At 38.7% G+C, this 15523-nt stretch overlaps 1 protein-coding gene across 2 annotated transcripts in view; it reads left to right on the forward strand.

Annotated features, from left to right (window-relative positions):
- The window catches only part of TRMT9B (tRNA methyltransferase 9B (putative)), a 57599-nt gene extending 42367 nt beyond the window's left edge, over window positions 1–15232 (forward strand). The window contains exons 2-5 of one of the 2 annotated variants that reach the window (XM_007519961.3): window positions 2286–2466; window positions 6005–6159; window positions 11659–11832; window positions 13910–15232. In XM_007519961.3, the coding sequence (XP_007520023.1) occupies window positions 6006–6159; window positions 11659–11832; window positions 13910–14898 (1317 nt within the window). In that variant the 5' untranslated portion in view covers window positions 2286–2466; window position 6005 and the 3' untranslated portion in view covers window positions 14899–15232. Of the gene's footprint in view, window positions 1–2285; window positions 2467–6004; window positions 6160–11658; window positions 11833–13909 lie in introns of those variants that run through there. The other variant, XM_060183242.1, reaches the window with a different exon arrangement.
- The last annotated feature ends 291 nt before the right edge of the window (window positions 15233–15523 follow it).

Genomic DNA, 15523 nt, shown 5'->3' on the forward strand with positions numbered 1-15523 from the left:
CGGCATAAGGATCCCGGTTCGAACCCCGGCTCCCCACCTGCAGGGGAGTCGCTTCACAGGTGGTGAAGCAGGTCTGCAGGTGTCTATCTTTCTCTCCTCCTCTCTGTCTTCCCCTCCTCTCTCCATTTCTCTCTGTCCTATCCTACAATGACAACAACAATAATAACTACAACAATAAAACAACAAGGGCAACAAAAGGGAATAAATAAATAAAATAAATATTTTTAAAAAACTGCAAGAGGACAGATGAACGCCTTTGAATAGTAGCTATTTTAAGACCTTTATTAATGCTCTTCAAAAGAAAAAGTTAGATTTCAAGGCTTTCAGCACTGCAGATCACACATCAAAATGTAACTGAAAGAAAACTGGATGAAATGCTTATGTCTAGGGGCTGGGAGACAGCATAATGGTTCTGCAGAAGACTTGCATGCCTGAGGCTCTTGAGGTCCCAGGTGTAATCCCTAGCACTACCAAAAGACAGAGCTGAGCACTTTGATCTCAATCTCTCTCTCTCTCTCTCTCTCTCTCACACACACACACACACACACACACACCTCTCCTCTGTGTGTGTATGTGTGCATGCCTTTCTCTCTGTATCTCTCTTACATTAAAAATAAACAGTAATATATAACTAAATAATTTTTAAAGTGTGTTTGTCTGTTTCAAATACCACAGAGAAGCTTTTCAAAATGTACCCAGATCATATTTCTTTGCCAACTTAGAGCCCAGGGCTCACTTATGCACAATTTCACTGTTTTCAGGCAGCCATTAAAGGGAGAGGGAGAGGGAAAGAGAGAGGGAGAGGGAGAGGGAGAGGGAGAGGGAAGGGATTGGGTGGTGGCGCACCTAGATGAGCACACGTTACAATGCCCAAGGACTAGGATGGAGCCCCTGACCCCCTTGCAGAGGCAAAGCTTCACCAGTGGTGAAGCAGGGCTGTGTCTATCTATCTATCTCTCTATATATCTTTTTCTCTGTCTCCTCCATCTTCTCAATTTCTGGCTATCTCTATCCAGTCAATAAATAAAAATAATAAAAAAATTAAATAAAAAATTAAAAAGAGAGGGAGACCATAGCACCAGAGCTAGAGTTTGAACTTGGGCCATGCCCTACTCATTAAGCTATCTCTCATGCTTGGTCAGTGAGTCGTAAGTGGAAAGCAAGATTGGGTAGGGCAGAGAGCAGGGGAACATTGGGAGAAACTCACTCCACCATCCTGAGAATCACTTTAGAGAAAATGTGATGTGTTTTGTGGCAATGAAGTATAAACACATAGGACATGAAGACTAGGGAAAATAGTTGAGAAATGCGATTGAGGTTAATGTCCATTTGTCTCATTAACGGAGGAGGCATCAGGCCCTGGATACAAGTATTATGGGATGGGCTTTTCCCACCATTCTGAGCACTTTTCAGACCTCACTTTATCCACTAAGATCTTGAAATCACAAAGCACCTTTAGGCATATCAGACCTGGTTTTGTTATTTGTTTGTTTTGTAATTAGGAACCTTTTAATAGGTTTTGTGACAGACTCATTCTATTATGACACAGAAAATAAACTAGAACAATGAAGAACTGAGAGCTCTTGTCAGAGAACATGAAAGTAGATGATAACATGAACAAATAGAGCAGTTAGATTGTACTAGGTTGATTTAATAATGTTGAGTAATTTTGTCTTAAATACTTAGTATATATTTAATTAAACCACCAGATGTAGAGTTACCCTCAATGCTTATAATTTTTTGTAGGAGAAAAGATGAAGTCATTCAGTTTAATTCTGAGAGAAAGTAGTTATGTTTTACATAAAGTTTAGGATTGATTCATTAATAAACTACTCTTATATTTCTTGTACACTCCACATATTAACAGGTTTTTGTTTGTTTTGGTTGGTATTGTTTTATTGCCACCAGGGTTAACTCTGGAGCTTGGTGTCTGCGCACTCCCAATAGCCATTTTTTTTGTTCTTTTTCTCCTTCTCCTTCTTCGTCTTCTTCTTCTCTTCTTCGTCTTCTTTCTTCTTCTTTCTCCTTTCTTTTTCTGTCTTCTTTCTTCTTTCTACTCCTCCTGTTCTTTCTATTTTATTTAATAATACAGAGAAATTGAGAGAGGAGAAAGAAATAGAGAAAAAGACACATACTGGCAGATCTGCTTCAATGCTCATGAAGTGCCTCCCCTGCAGGTATGGAACAGGAATAACAGTTCTTTTTATCTCTACTTGTGAAAAATTTATGGACAAGGATCAGTTCACCCTTTAGCTGATTTGGTGCTTTTATTTTTTTTTTTGTAGTAGGGCCTGTAGTCTCATCAAGGATTCATACATGTGGAAGATCTATTTGATTTCACTTCTACTTTTAATTTGTGTTAAATAATAATAAGCCAAGAGAAATAACTGTCACTGTTTGAAAGTGGAAGCTTCCATGATTCACAAAGACAAGAAGTGATTTGCATGTAATCACAAGATGACTCAGGTGAGTAGCTTGTAGCTTACTAAAAATAACGAGGGTTTTGCTTTATTTTATTTTATTTTATTTTTGCTTTGTGGTTATTCAATTAACCTAACTAAATTTATGACAAAATAATATGAAGAAAGCTGGAATTTACTATTGGACAAAAGGAATTTGAAAGCAGTTATACAGGGTAAGTAAAAATGCAAAATATTTAGTATTTTTTTAGAAAGCAAAATTCTTTTCCATGAGTTAAATACACTGTCATAGTTTCTAATCATACAAAAGTTTACAGTATAAGTTTACATGTAAATACTAGGCAGAGTGGTGGTGCATCAAGTTAGTGCATGTGTTCCCATACTCAGTGACCGAGGTTCAAGGCCCCACCCCACCCCCATCTGCAGGGAAAAAGCTTCACAAGTGGGGAAGCAGTTCTGCTGGTGTCTGTCTCTTGCTCCCTCTTTATCACCCTTCTCTCACTCAGCTTCTCTCTGTCCTATCAAATTAAATAAAGTTTTTAAAACTCTTTAAACTATTATGTACACACTAAAGTATTGCCTTATTAAAAGGTTTTAAATATACTATGTATTCTCTAATGAGGTATTTTTATAATATAAAACATTTGAACTGTTCTGACCAAATTCTGTTTTCACTGTAGAATTATAGTGCATCTTTGAAAGAAATGTTAGTTTCATTCTATTTCCTTTTTTAATATTTTATATTCTGAGACATTTATAATGGAAGAGCAACCTACAATATTTACACTTGTATTTTTCTTAGAAAAAAACATGGCTACTGCATGCCTATAGTATAGATCTAAAACAGGTCTCTGTAGGACAGGGAACATGAAGCCTACAGCAAGCCTTAGAAAGCTTGATCTGGGTGGGGGGGGGGTGGTTAAGTGCACATGGCCCAAAGGACAAGAACCGATATAAGGATCCTGGTTCGAGCCCCCCACCCCAGCTCCCCACCTGCTGGAGGGGTCACTTCATAGGTGGTGAGGCAGTTCTGCAGGTGTCTGTCTTTCTCTCCCCCTTTCTGTCTTCTCATCCTCTCTCAATTTCTCTCCATCCTATCCATAGTTCAGGCACTGAGCCCCAACGATAACCCTGGAGACAAAAAAAAAAGAAGGGGGGTGGGGAGAAAGCTGGAATACCTAGAGGAAATCCATGTGCAAACTCCAAACAGTCACCCTAGCAGCAAATTGTTTTTATCCATCAATGTTATAACAAAATATCACTTAATGAAATAACATTATTTGTATATCTGATATAATTCTGTCCTGTAAAGTTTGGAAACAGCTCATTAATTCATTATATGTACAGTAAATTACTGACAGCTGTATTTATGATTGTGCTAGCACCATGACATACATATGTTATGTTTGTGTTTATTATGCACACATATATAGACAGACAGACATATCTACATATATTTGTCAAAATTCCATTCCTGACCTCCAGGAGCTTCTTATTTCCTTGGGAAGATACAGAGTAGAGAGTTTAAGATGGTATCAGGAAAAAAAATGTCCTAAATGATAGAACACATACATATGCAATATACAGAAATTATTTTATAGAAATTATTGTTATCTTTAACCACAAAATCTTTATGGGGCAGGAAAGAGAGCTGTTAGATTTCTCACATTTCAGGTGAGAAAGGATAGCTTCCTGACTTTAGCAAACATCTGAATGAGTTGCAGTATGCAAGGCACAATTAAGGAAAGATATATAGAGCTTTTTGGGTGAAGCTGGAAATTAGATTATAATAATTATAAAATAGAAGATATAAAGAGAGATAAACCAAAATGAAAGAGATGAATACCAAGTGATCTCATTCATAGATGGAACTTAAAATACAAGGACAAAAAAGGAAAACACAAAGTAAAATAAATGTGGACTGAGTTTAGTGTACTGCACCAAAGCAAAGGGAAAGGAAAAGAAGGGAGGGATCAATGGTGGTGTGTGTGGGGGGGGGGGGGCGGGGGTCTTGGTATATGATGATGGAAAAAGACCAAATTTATGGTAAAACTGTTTTGCAGACACTTATCTCAGGGAGATGGAAAATGACGCTTATGTGTCAACAAATGCACTGTAATCCACTAACTAGGAAGGAAGGAGAAAAAAAAGAAAAAGAAAGGAGAAGGGAAGGAAGAAAGAAAAGAAAGGAAGAGGGGAGAAAGGAGGAAAAGAGATAATCTAACAAGGCAAATGCTGTTTTCTGCACGCAGACTTGGATCCCATTCTTGTTATGCTGGTTCATTGTTCATGTATTGTGGGTCTGTTCTCTTAACTACTGTAGATTTCAGCATTAAGTAAGGCAAAACTTTGTTCCTTAGAATTTTCCAGCAACTGCTAGTGGAGAAGTAGAGGTATGCATGGGTTTCAGTAGGAATCCAAGGGCGGGACTGACCTTTGGTTTCATGATCAATAGGGCCAAATGGCTTCTTATATGATTTAAAATGCCATCATATTAATCAACTAGAAACCACAACCTGAGCCCCTGGCCACTTCTCTTGAATATTCTTCACTCATATGTCAATTAAAAGTCTAAATCTAAAAAAGCAGAGACCTCTATGACCTGTTCTTATACATTTTCTACTCCTTTCTGCCCTGCAATCAAATCATAAGCTTTTTGGAGGAGGTGATGTCTGTGCTAAGAATGAAGAGAGTTTAACCAGGAAAAGCACAGCACCTGTCCAGGCACCTGGTAAAGAATGTGTCCCTTTGAGAAAAGTGGGGTCACGAGTATTTATTACATGTTCATTAGATGCTGAGAAAGGATGGTGAGAAATTGTTTCAAGAGAGAATTTGAGATCAGATCCTAAAGAATCATTATGCCCTCCTATGACAACTGAACTTGATCAGAGAAGCTATAAAATGCCTTTGAAGAAGTCTTAAGATTTGAAGCAACATAGTCAGAGTTGTTTCTGAAAGAAAAACAAAAAGGCTCATAGCATAATTTAACTGAAGGAAAGGGATTGAAGTGCCAGAAATAACCTCTTTACAGGATGATGGAAATAGGTGGGTAAGAACCGAGTACCTTTCCTAAACTAGAAACAGTAGAGATGTGGGAAATTGTTGGGGGCTCAGAAAAAGTAAAAAGAATGGACCATTAAGAAAAAAAAAAAAAGGACCATTGACTTTGTGACTGAATAGAGTGGTGAACTTCCTGTTATGAAACTGAAATCTACTATAACATCAAAGCAAAGGTTTTTAACCCAAAGTGGACCATTTGTGGAGTTTTGCATCTGCTTCCAAAATTAAGAGCAGATCTTGCACTGGAATACATAATGATTAGTTCACTTCCAAGCCACTTTATTTATTTACTTATTTATTTATGTATTTATTTTTAAGATATATACAGGCTAGAAACTATGCATACACTAGTCTTTTGACAGTTATGGTGAGGTTACAGTCAGGGTTTGTTCCTTGCAGCTTATAAGAAAGAACAAAAATGACACAACATTTGCAGCTGTAGATTAAGGAAACCAGTTTTTCCCAGTTTTAGGAAATCTATACCCTCCTTCAGAGCACACTCTGAGGGGCCCTGTTTTCCTCAGGATGGATCATGAAGCCTCCCAGCTGGAAAAGCAGCATGTGCATGACGTGTACGCGAGCACTGCTCCTTACTTCAGTGACCTGCAGAGCAAAGCCTGGCCGCGTGTCCGCCAATTCTTGCAGGAGCAAAAGCCGGGCAGCCTCATTGCTGACATAGGTAACTACGGTGTCTCAGAATCTGAAATAGATCCCATAATACCTTTTTCTCCCCCTCCACACAGATTTATTTCTGTTCTATCTAGGAGTGTGAAGTTGTATTTGGAATAGTCTCACTAGGACCTAGATAGTGTCAATCTTGTCAGAGTCATTGAGTATACTCCCCAGCAAAATCATCCTGACATTGACTGAATAGATGAATACTGAAATAATCACTTGTGAAATTGATCAGGGTTTTTGTTTGTTTTTATATTTATTTAATGTGCAAGGGAGATGATCATTTTAAATTCAGAGAAATCTACCATTTCTGTAGCTCACCTTGAGTGGTTTTTATGCCTTATGCACAAGAGACAACTGTGGGTTTAGAGAAAAGGTCCGGGACCAGGTGGTGGCACACCTGGTTAAACACACATTACAATGTGCAAGGGCCCGGGTTCTAGCCCCTGGCCCCCACCTGCAGGAGTAAAGCTTCACGAATTGTGAAACAGGGCTGCTTCTGTCTTTCCCTCCTTCTCTATATCCTCTTCCCTCTCTAGTTCTCTTTGTCTCTACCAAATAAATAAATAATTTTAATTGACTTATTAGAAAAAGGAATCATTCACTAAATGGCTTTGAGACAATAATGAGTACACACACACACATACACAACTTTCTCATACCTTATGGTGCACATTCTAAATGAACTAAGGATTTAAGCATTTGGCTTAAGTATGAGTAAGTGTCACCTAGATTACCTAAAAAATACTCTCAGAAGCAAATGACCTCTCTACATATGACACCAAATAAATTATAAAATATAATACAACTGATTGCCACTGTTCACAGTACTTATGATTTTTAAAATTGCCATGAATACTGAATTAGCAGATCATTGCCCCTTGGGAAAATAAAAGGTTAAGTTCCCATGACTCTCTACTCATAACATTTTTGTCATCTGATCAATACCTAACCTTATTTTATGTCTGTTTCTGTCTAAAGACACCTTATTTACTACACATTGCTAATTCATTAACAATGAATTTAGAGCCAATAATCAATAACTCCTATTTGTCCAAAGCTGACATAACACATAATTTGTCCAGAAGGCAAACCACAGTCTGCATATGCTTAGAAGACCTAGCAAGCGCTTCAGGTGGTAGTGCACTGAGTTAAGCGCACGTTGGACAAAGTGCAAAGACCTGTGCAAGGATCCCACTTGAGACCCCTGCACAGGGGTCACTTCCCAAGTGATGAAGCAGGTCTTCAGGTGTCTCTTTGCCTCCTTCTCTCTGTAGCTCCATCCCTCTCTCAGTTTCTCTGCCTTATCAAAAAAAATTTTTTTAATGGCCACAGTTAGCAGAGGAAACCAGTACTATTAGTCTCTTCTTGTATAATTGAGATCTTTTATGTAAACAAAAACATAAGGACAGGGGTTCATTCCCTTGGTCCCCATGTGCAGGGGAGAAGCTTCACAAGTAGTGAAGCAGGTGTCTCTGTCTCTCCATTTTATTTTATTTTTATTTTATTTTATTTTATTTTATTTAGACTCCATGGTTATCACTGGGGCTCAGTGCCCACACTAAGAATCCACTGCTTCTAGAGGCGATTTTCCCATTTTGTTGCCCTTGTTATTGTTACTGTTATTGTTGGTATTGCTACTGTTGCTGGATAGGACAGAGAGAAATCAAGAGAGGAGGGGAAGACAGAGAGGGAGAGAGAAAGGTAGACACCTGCAGACCTGCTTCATGGTTTGTGAAGCTACCTTCCTGCAGGTGGGGAGCCGGCAGCTCGAACCAGGATCCTTATGCCAGTCATTGTGCTTTGTGCTATGTGTGCTTAACCTGCTGAATTACCACCCGGCCCCTTATCTCTCCCTTTCTATCCCCCTTCCCACTCAATTTCTCTGTTCTATCAAGTGATATAAACAAATAATTTTTAAAAGATTAGTTCTACTATGTGCAGGCTTCATGCCTGCAGCATAAAACACAGTTTCTCACATGCAACATCAAAATAGATACATACAAATATACTACAGCTCTTTTTTCCACATGAACAGGAAATTTTCTTTCTTTTCAATAACACCTTCACATATAACTTAATTTTCTAAATGTACTTGTTTTTTTGCCAACTTCAGAAGGGACATTTATACTTTGATTAAGTGGACATTTGTTTATTTTTTAATATTTATTTATTATCTTTTGTTGCCCTTGTTGTAGTTATTATTATTATTATTGTCATTGTTGGATAGGATGGAGAGAAATGGAGAGAGGAGGGGAAGACTGAGAGGAGGAGAGAAAGATAGACACCTGCAGACCTGCTTCACTGCCTGTGAAGCGACTCCACTGCAGGTGGGGAGCCGGGGGCTTGAACCGGGACATTTATTTTTTACCAAAGACTTGCTCTCAACAAGGAAAAACATGTTGTTGAACTGAGGCAATTATCTGTTCTTCTTTTGCCATTGTGTGTGCAATACACAACAGAGGAGACTGTAAATATGCAGATACTTTGTGTTATTGCTTCAATACTGGGAAATGCTGTTATTTACTGAGATTGTATAAAGAAGCACAATTGTTGTGTACTAGGGCTTGTCAGAGTATCAGACAAGATTCTGAGTTGTTTCTTACACATGATGATAATGAGGTAACTGGGCTTAACAATAGACTTGATTTTCTTCCCCATAGGATAATATCTTCGCCCCTCTCTATCATCTCTGTATATGTGCTAAAGAATTGTATATTTGCATCATATTTGGGAGTTCTACTAGGAGCCTTAATAACAGATATCATTAGAAACTAATGTGTAATAAATCAAGGGTTCCTGAGACAGTGGACATGTTCTAGGAAATCTGAAGATAAATCAGTTTCCTTTTTACTACAAGACACTCTCAGAACAGTTCCTTCTAGCTCTAATACCTGTTTGTATTAGTACCTCTGAGTAGGCTTCCTTTGTATCGGATACCTGAAGACCTGCTTCATCACTTGGGAAGTGACCCCTGTGCAGGGGTCTCAAGTGGGATCCTTGCACAGGTCTTTGCACTTTGTCCAACGTGTGCTTAACTCAGTGCACCACCACCTGAAGCGCTTGCTAGGTCTTCTAAGCATATGCAGACTGTGGTGTGCCTTCTAGACAGTAATGACTAAGGAAAGGAGTTTGCAACAATTTCTTAAAATATACCATCATCTTTAAAATATTCATGATTTCAATTGAAAATACATATATAAATTCTAATTTTCTTATGTTTGCCTTCAAATATCAGAGAATTTTTCTCATAAGCATCCATAGACATAATGGCTCTGAGACCTAAGATATGTATAATAGCCCAGTCATTTACATTGAAATAATATTGTTAAATCTTATTTTCTCTTCAAATACTCTCTGCTATCTCAACTGCTATCAATGAACATTAATTATGCCTTTAAGGTCTCCTGTAAGTTTTGAACAGCACTTACTGAATTGTTAAAAATATCAGTGTGGGGGACTGGGTGGTAGCACAGCAGGTTAAGCACACATGGCACAAAGCTTAAGGACCAGCATAGTGATCCCGGTTCCAGCCCCCGGCTCCCCACTTGCAGGGAGGTCACTTCATAAGTGGTGAAGCAGGTCTACAGATGCCTGTCTTTCTCTCCCTCTCTCTGTCTCCCCCTCCTCTCTCGATCTGTCTCTGTCCTATTCAACAACAATGACAGCAATAACAATAATAACAAGGATAAACAAAAGGAAAATAATGGCCTCCAGGAGCAGTGGATTCATAGTGCAGGCACTGAGCCCCAGCAATAACCCTGGAGGCTATATATATATATATATATATATATATATATATATATATATATCATAGTGTGATGAGGAAGACAGCATAATATTTAAGTAAATGCCTTTCATGCCTGAGGTACCTACCAGAGGGCCCAGGTTCAGTCCCTGGCCCCACCATAAACTAAAGCTGAATAGTATTCTGTTTTGTTTTGTTTTTTAAATGTTGTAGTATGTTTCAGCTGCAACAAATGTTTTTAAATTATTTTTATTATTATTTATTTTCCCTTATGTTGCCCTTGTTTTATTGTTGTTGTAGTTATTACTGTTGTTGTTGTTGATGTCATCGTTGTTGGATAGGACAGAGAGAAATGGAGAGAGGAGGGAAAGACAGAGATGGGGAGAGATAGAGAGACACCTGCAGACCTGCTTCACCGCTTGTGAAGAGACTCCCCTGCAGGTGGGGAGCTGGGGGCTTGAACCGGGAGCCTTATGCAGGTCCTTGCACTTCGTGCCATGTGCACTTAACCCGCTGCGCTACCGCCCAACCCCCAACAAATTATTTTTGAATAGTAATGCACTATGTATTTTTTCAGGAAAATATCAGGCACAAAAATCTATTAGTAGGGGCCAGAGGTGACACATCTGGCTAAGCGCACATATCACCATGTGCAAGGACCAACATTCAAGCCCCCGCTACAGAGCTGCAGGGAGTGGGCACTTCTCAAGCGCTGAAGCAGGTCTGCAGGTGTCTATCTTTCTCTCTCCCTGTCTTCCCCTCCTCTCTCCATTTCTCTCTGTCCTATCTAACAACAATGACAGCAATAATAAGAACAATAATAAATACAACAACAATAAAAAACAACAAGGGCAACAAAAGGGAAAATAAATAAGCATAAAAAATTAAAAATTAAAAATATCTATCACTGACATGAATATATAAAATATATAGACTGACTATAAAGATGCTAAAATCCCTGGTTATTCAAGTTTAAATTTTTTGAAAAGCTTGTTTTATTATATAATCTATTTTTGATCCACTGAAGAGTTATTAGCAGTAACTTGCTTGGCATATCTAGCGAGAGGTAGATAAGAATGTTTGGAGAGATAGCAAACTTCAAAATATATGGCTATACACAGTGAAATAAGTATGTGAAAGTGAATATATATATATATATATATATATATATATATATATATATATATATGTGCATTTGATTGCTTGCTTGTTTGGTTTTGGATAGAAATCAAGAGGGAAAGGGGAGGAGAGGGTGACAAAGAGAGATACCTGCAGCACTGTTCCACCATTTTTAAGGCTCTCCCCGCTACACAGGTGAGGCCCAGGGGCGTGAACCCAGATCCTTGTACATGCTAACATGTGTGTTCAACTGGATATGCCACTGCTGGGCCCCCATGAAGGTGACTTTTGTAAAGAGACTATATGCTGCCCTGCAGTACTATGAAACTATCACTTGCTACCTTATGTCAGCTAGCATTTCTGGGTTTTGCTAGCATGCTAAGCACTATGGGTGTCACCTCACAAAATACCTAATGACTGTTATTTCTTTTTCCCTCTTTGATTATACAGGCAAATATAAATGTTCTCTGAAGTCTTGCTTTTCGTTTGCTTTTGTGTGTACCTTATTGCCATGTTGTATTGTTGTATTCTCTCTTGGTAGTTATACAATTATTTTCACCCCTTGTTATCAAATAAGTAGTTCTCCACTTTCCATAAAAGATAACATGTAATGTGTTGTTGTTTTTTCTCTAATAGGTTGTGGGACTGGGAAATATCTTAAAGTGAACAGCCAGGTCCATACCCTGGGCTGTGACTACTGTGGGCCACTGGTAGAGATTGCCTGGAGTAGAGGATGTGAAGTCATGGTATGTGACAACCTTAATCTCCCCTTTAGGGATCAGGGCTTCGATGCCATCATCTCCATAGGAGGTAAGGCAGCCCAGTCATGTGTTTATGCTTCATCATGAAAATAATGTACAATAGTTTAGTCCACACTCACAACTCAGCATCTATTCTCTATAGGAACTCTTACACAATTCAATTTACGTGTGTGTGTGTGTGTGTGTGTGTGTGTGTGTGTGTGTGTGTGTGTATTCCAAGTGGTTGAATTATTTAGCTAATTTCAAATGTGCTTGATTTTTTTTAACTAATTAAACTTTCCAGTTGTTGTTGGATTCATTTTAAAGATTCATTCCAATTTAATCTTTTACTTAGGAGTGCAAAGCTTACAGAGAATTTTACTTATTGAAAATAGTTCTTTCCTATATTAAAATGAAGTCAAGAGTCTTCTAATGTGAAGTAGATCTCCAGAAGTCATGTTGCCATTTGTAGACCACAGATATGCCCTTGACTAACTATAAGTGTAGTCATTTGTCTTGTGAAAGAATATGTCATACAATCTGTCACTCATGGGTACTCAAGTCACTGGAGAAGATGGCACCACCTAGTCCTATATTGCATGCTTTTATAATATCACTGTGCTGTAACTGGCAGACTTGTGCAGATATCTAAAGAATGTGCTCCTTCTATTGTCCCTGCAAGTGTGCCCATAAAGTACACATGACCTGAACAAAATGAAACAGTAAAAACCCTTGCCTGATATACACACAGGTAAAGCTCTTTTTTTTTTAACCCAATATAGGTATTCTGGTAATCCATTGTCTTAGTCACATTTAAATATGCCAAGGAAACTTACTATTTATAGGGATCTTAAGCCAGGTTACCTGAAAAAGCAAAAAAATAAAAAAATTACAAAGAAAATTCTGTGTGCTAATACATTTTACAGTAGTATTTTTGAGCATGACAAGCCTTTCAAAGCAAAGTGATCATATGTGCATTGAAAAGATAGCTCATTTGGATATTGTTCCCATTTTGTCATGTGTACAACCTGAGTTCAAGTCTGGGCATTGCCCTGGAGGAAGCTTTGGTGCTGTGGCATCTTTCCCTCTCTTCTTTTACATCTCTGTTTCTAACTGAAAAAGCCAGTCTAGAGAGGTGAAGCCCAGGCATTGACAAAAAATAAAGATTAAAGGCTGGAGAGACAGCATAATGGTTATGCCAAATATATATATTTCATGCCTGATGCACCAGAGGTCCCAGGTTCAATCCCCAGCACTATCACAAGACAGAGCTGAGCAGTGCTCTGGGGGGGGGGGGTGGAGTACAAAAATGCAAAAAAGAAAAGTGTGGCAATAAATAGACCGTGAAAAGGACATCTGTTAGCAGCTTAGGAGCTGAGGACACCGGCTTGGTTCTGTCATGCACTGGGAGCATGCACTGTGGGAGGCCCAAGTGCTTCCACTCAGTTCATGTCCAGGAATGGCCACAAACATATGATTTGAGAAAACTGATTTTGGGCTGCAGATAAATTCTTATGAGTAGTTAAATTTGAAAATAGAGAATTCACAGTTTACAAAGATCAGATATATATAGCCAGGTGGTGGAGCACCTGGCTAAGTGTACACATTATAGTGCACAAGGACCCAGGTTCAAGCCCTTGGACCCTACCTGCAGGGGGAAAGCTTCACATGAGGTGACACAGGGCTGCAGGTATCTCTCTGCCTGTCTTCCTTTCTATCTCCCCCTCCCTCCTCAATCTCTCTCTGTCTCTATCCAATAGTAAGCAAATAAATATTTTTTTAAAAAATATATATATGCATATCCACCATAGCTACAGCATAAATTGGATGAAAGCCCCAAGCCTCCACCTGAAGGGAGCAAGCTTCACAAGCAGTGAAACAATGCTGCATGTTTCTCTCCCTCTTTATCTTTTCTTTCCCTTTCAACTTATCTCTGTTTTGCCAAATATGAGGGAAAAAATATATATATATATTATGTGAGCAGCAGCACTGTCCTAAGTCTTACTCAGTTCTGGATCCTTACTTCATTTGGACTCCATTTGGTTCAGTGACTAAAGCCCTCTGTCTAGAAACAAATGCTTATTAATGTGTAAATTATGTATAAATGAGTAGCTACTAAGATCTGTTGCTTGTTTCTTCTTTTGCAGTCATACACCATTTTTCTACAAAACAAAGAAGAATCAGAGCAATAAAAGAAATGGCCAGAGTTTTAGTTCCAGGAGGTCAGCTGATGATTTATGTTTGGGCCATGGAACAAAAGAACCGGCACTTTGAGAAGCAAGATGTGCTTGTTCCATGGAACAGGGCCTTATGTTCCCAACTCTTCTCAGAAGCCAGCGAGCCTGGGAAAAAGAAGCAGCATGGACACCTAGAAAGAAGCCACCCCTACCCTCCTCCTTGCATTGAGAGTGGCTGTCCTGTTTGTTTTAAAGAGCGATGTGGTGCCAGACGGTCCCACAGCATAGACTATGAGCCTGTTATGGCTGGAAACTGTTGTATGGCTATTCCTAAGGAAAGTGAGGGGGAAAATGGATTCTATAACGCATTAGGAAAGTCTTTTCGTTCCTGGTTTTTCTCCAGATCATTAGACGAATCAACTTTGAGGAAACAAACTGAAAGAGTGAGACCCTTGAAAAGCACAGGAAGTTGGACCAGCAGCACGGTATCAGTCCAGCCTTCTAGACAGTCTAGCTTAGACTTCGATCATCACGAGCCATTTTCCACCAGAGAGCAAAATTTAGATGAGGAAGTGTTTGTAGAAACTTCTCAAAAACATCTAGAGTGGGTGAGAGCACCAAGGAGACATCTAAGTGGAGATCATCCAGAAGTTAGAAGTCATGAGAATCGTGTAGCTGCAGGTAATTTAGCAGAAGGAAACCCTTCTGCTAGTAAAATAATGAGGAGGCTTTCTGCTATCAATTCTACAGATTCCAAAGCAGATGATGCAATTTCTGTGAAAGAGCAACAGCCTGACAGCTTGGATCCCAGAGCTTTTATGCGCTATTACCACGTGTTCCGAGAGGGGGAGCTCTACAGCCTGTTGAAAGAGAATGTGTCAGAGCTCCATATTCTCAGCTCTGGAAATGATCATGGCAATTGGTGTATCATTGCAGAAAAAAAGGACAACCATGGTTGATGGATTTTAAATGATTTTCTAGTGGTAACCTACCAGTCAGTCTCATTTTTATATAGACTATGCTAAAAAAAAAAGTTCTAGGATAATCAGTACAAATGCATACACAGAAAGTGTAAAATATTTCTGTAGAAAGGAATCTGAGACAGAATTATTTTTACATAATTTTGACAGGCCTATAAATTAGAAAAACACTAATAACAGCAGTCATTTACTTTTCATCTCCTAGCACAAGAACTCTATGCATCTATATATTATTTTGTATGCAGACATTAAACTTCGTGGCTGATACTTTCTCTCTGGGATATTCATGTAATAAATACTCTTAGAAATTCCACTAGTGTGAATATCTTGATCATGTAAAAGTCTTACCTTTAAGATTTCTTTCAAAAGGGACTCATAAGTGGGTTTAAACATATACAGGTTATTTGTGAGTATTCATTCTGCCTTAACCTGATCAATTACAACTTTTACTGATCTGTCTGAAGTGATCTGAATACCCAGACTCCATGATCAATTCTGGATCAAACAGTGTTCCTCTGGTTCCTTTTCATTTACTCACTGGTGTCACTGAAGATCCCCACTGACTGAGAGAAAGGGAAGACTTTGAGGGGAATCTTTGGAAGGT

This window comes from Erinaceus europaeus, chromosome 2 (genome assembly GCF_950295315.1).
Source record: "Erinaceus europaeus chromosome 2, mEriEur2.1, whole genome shotgun sequence".
Lineage (NCBI taxonomy): Eukaryota > Metazoa > Chordata > Mammalia > Eulipotyphla > Erinaceidae > Erinaceus > Erinaceus europaeus.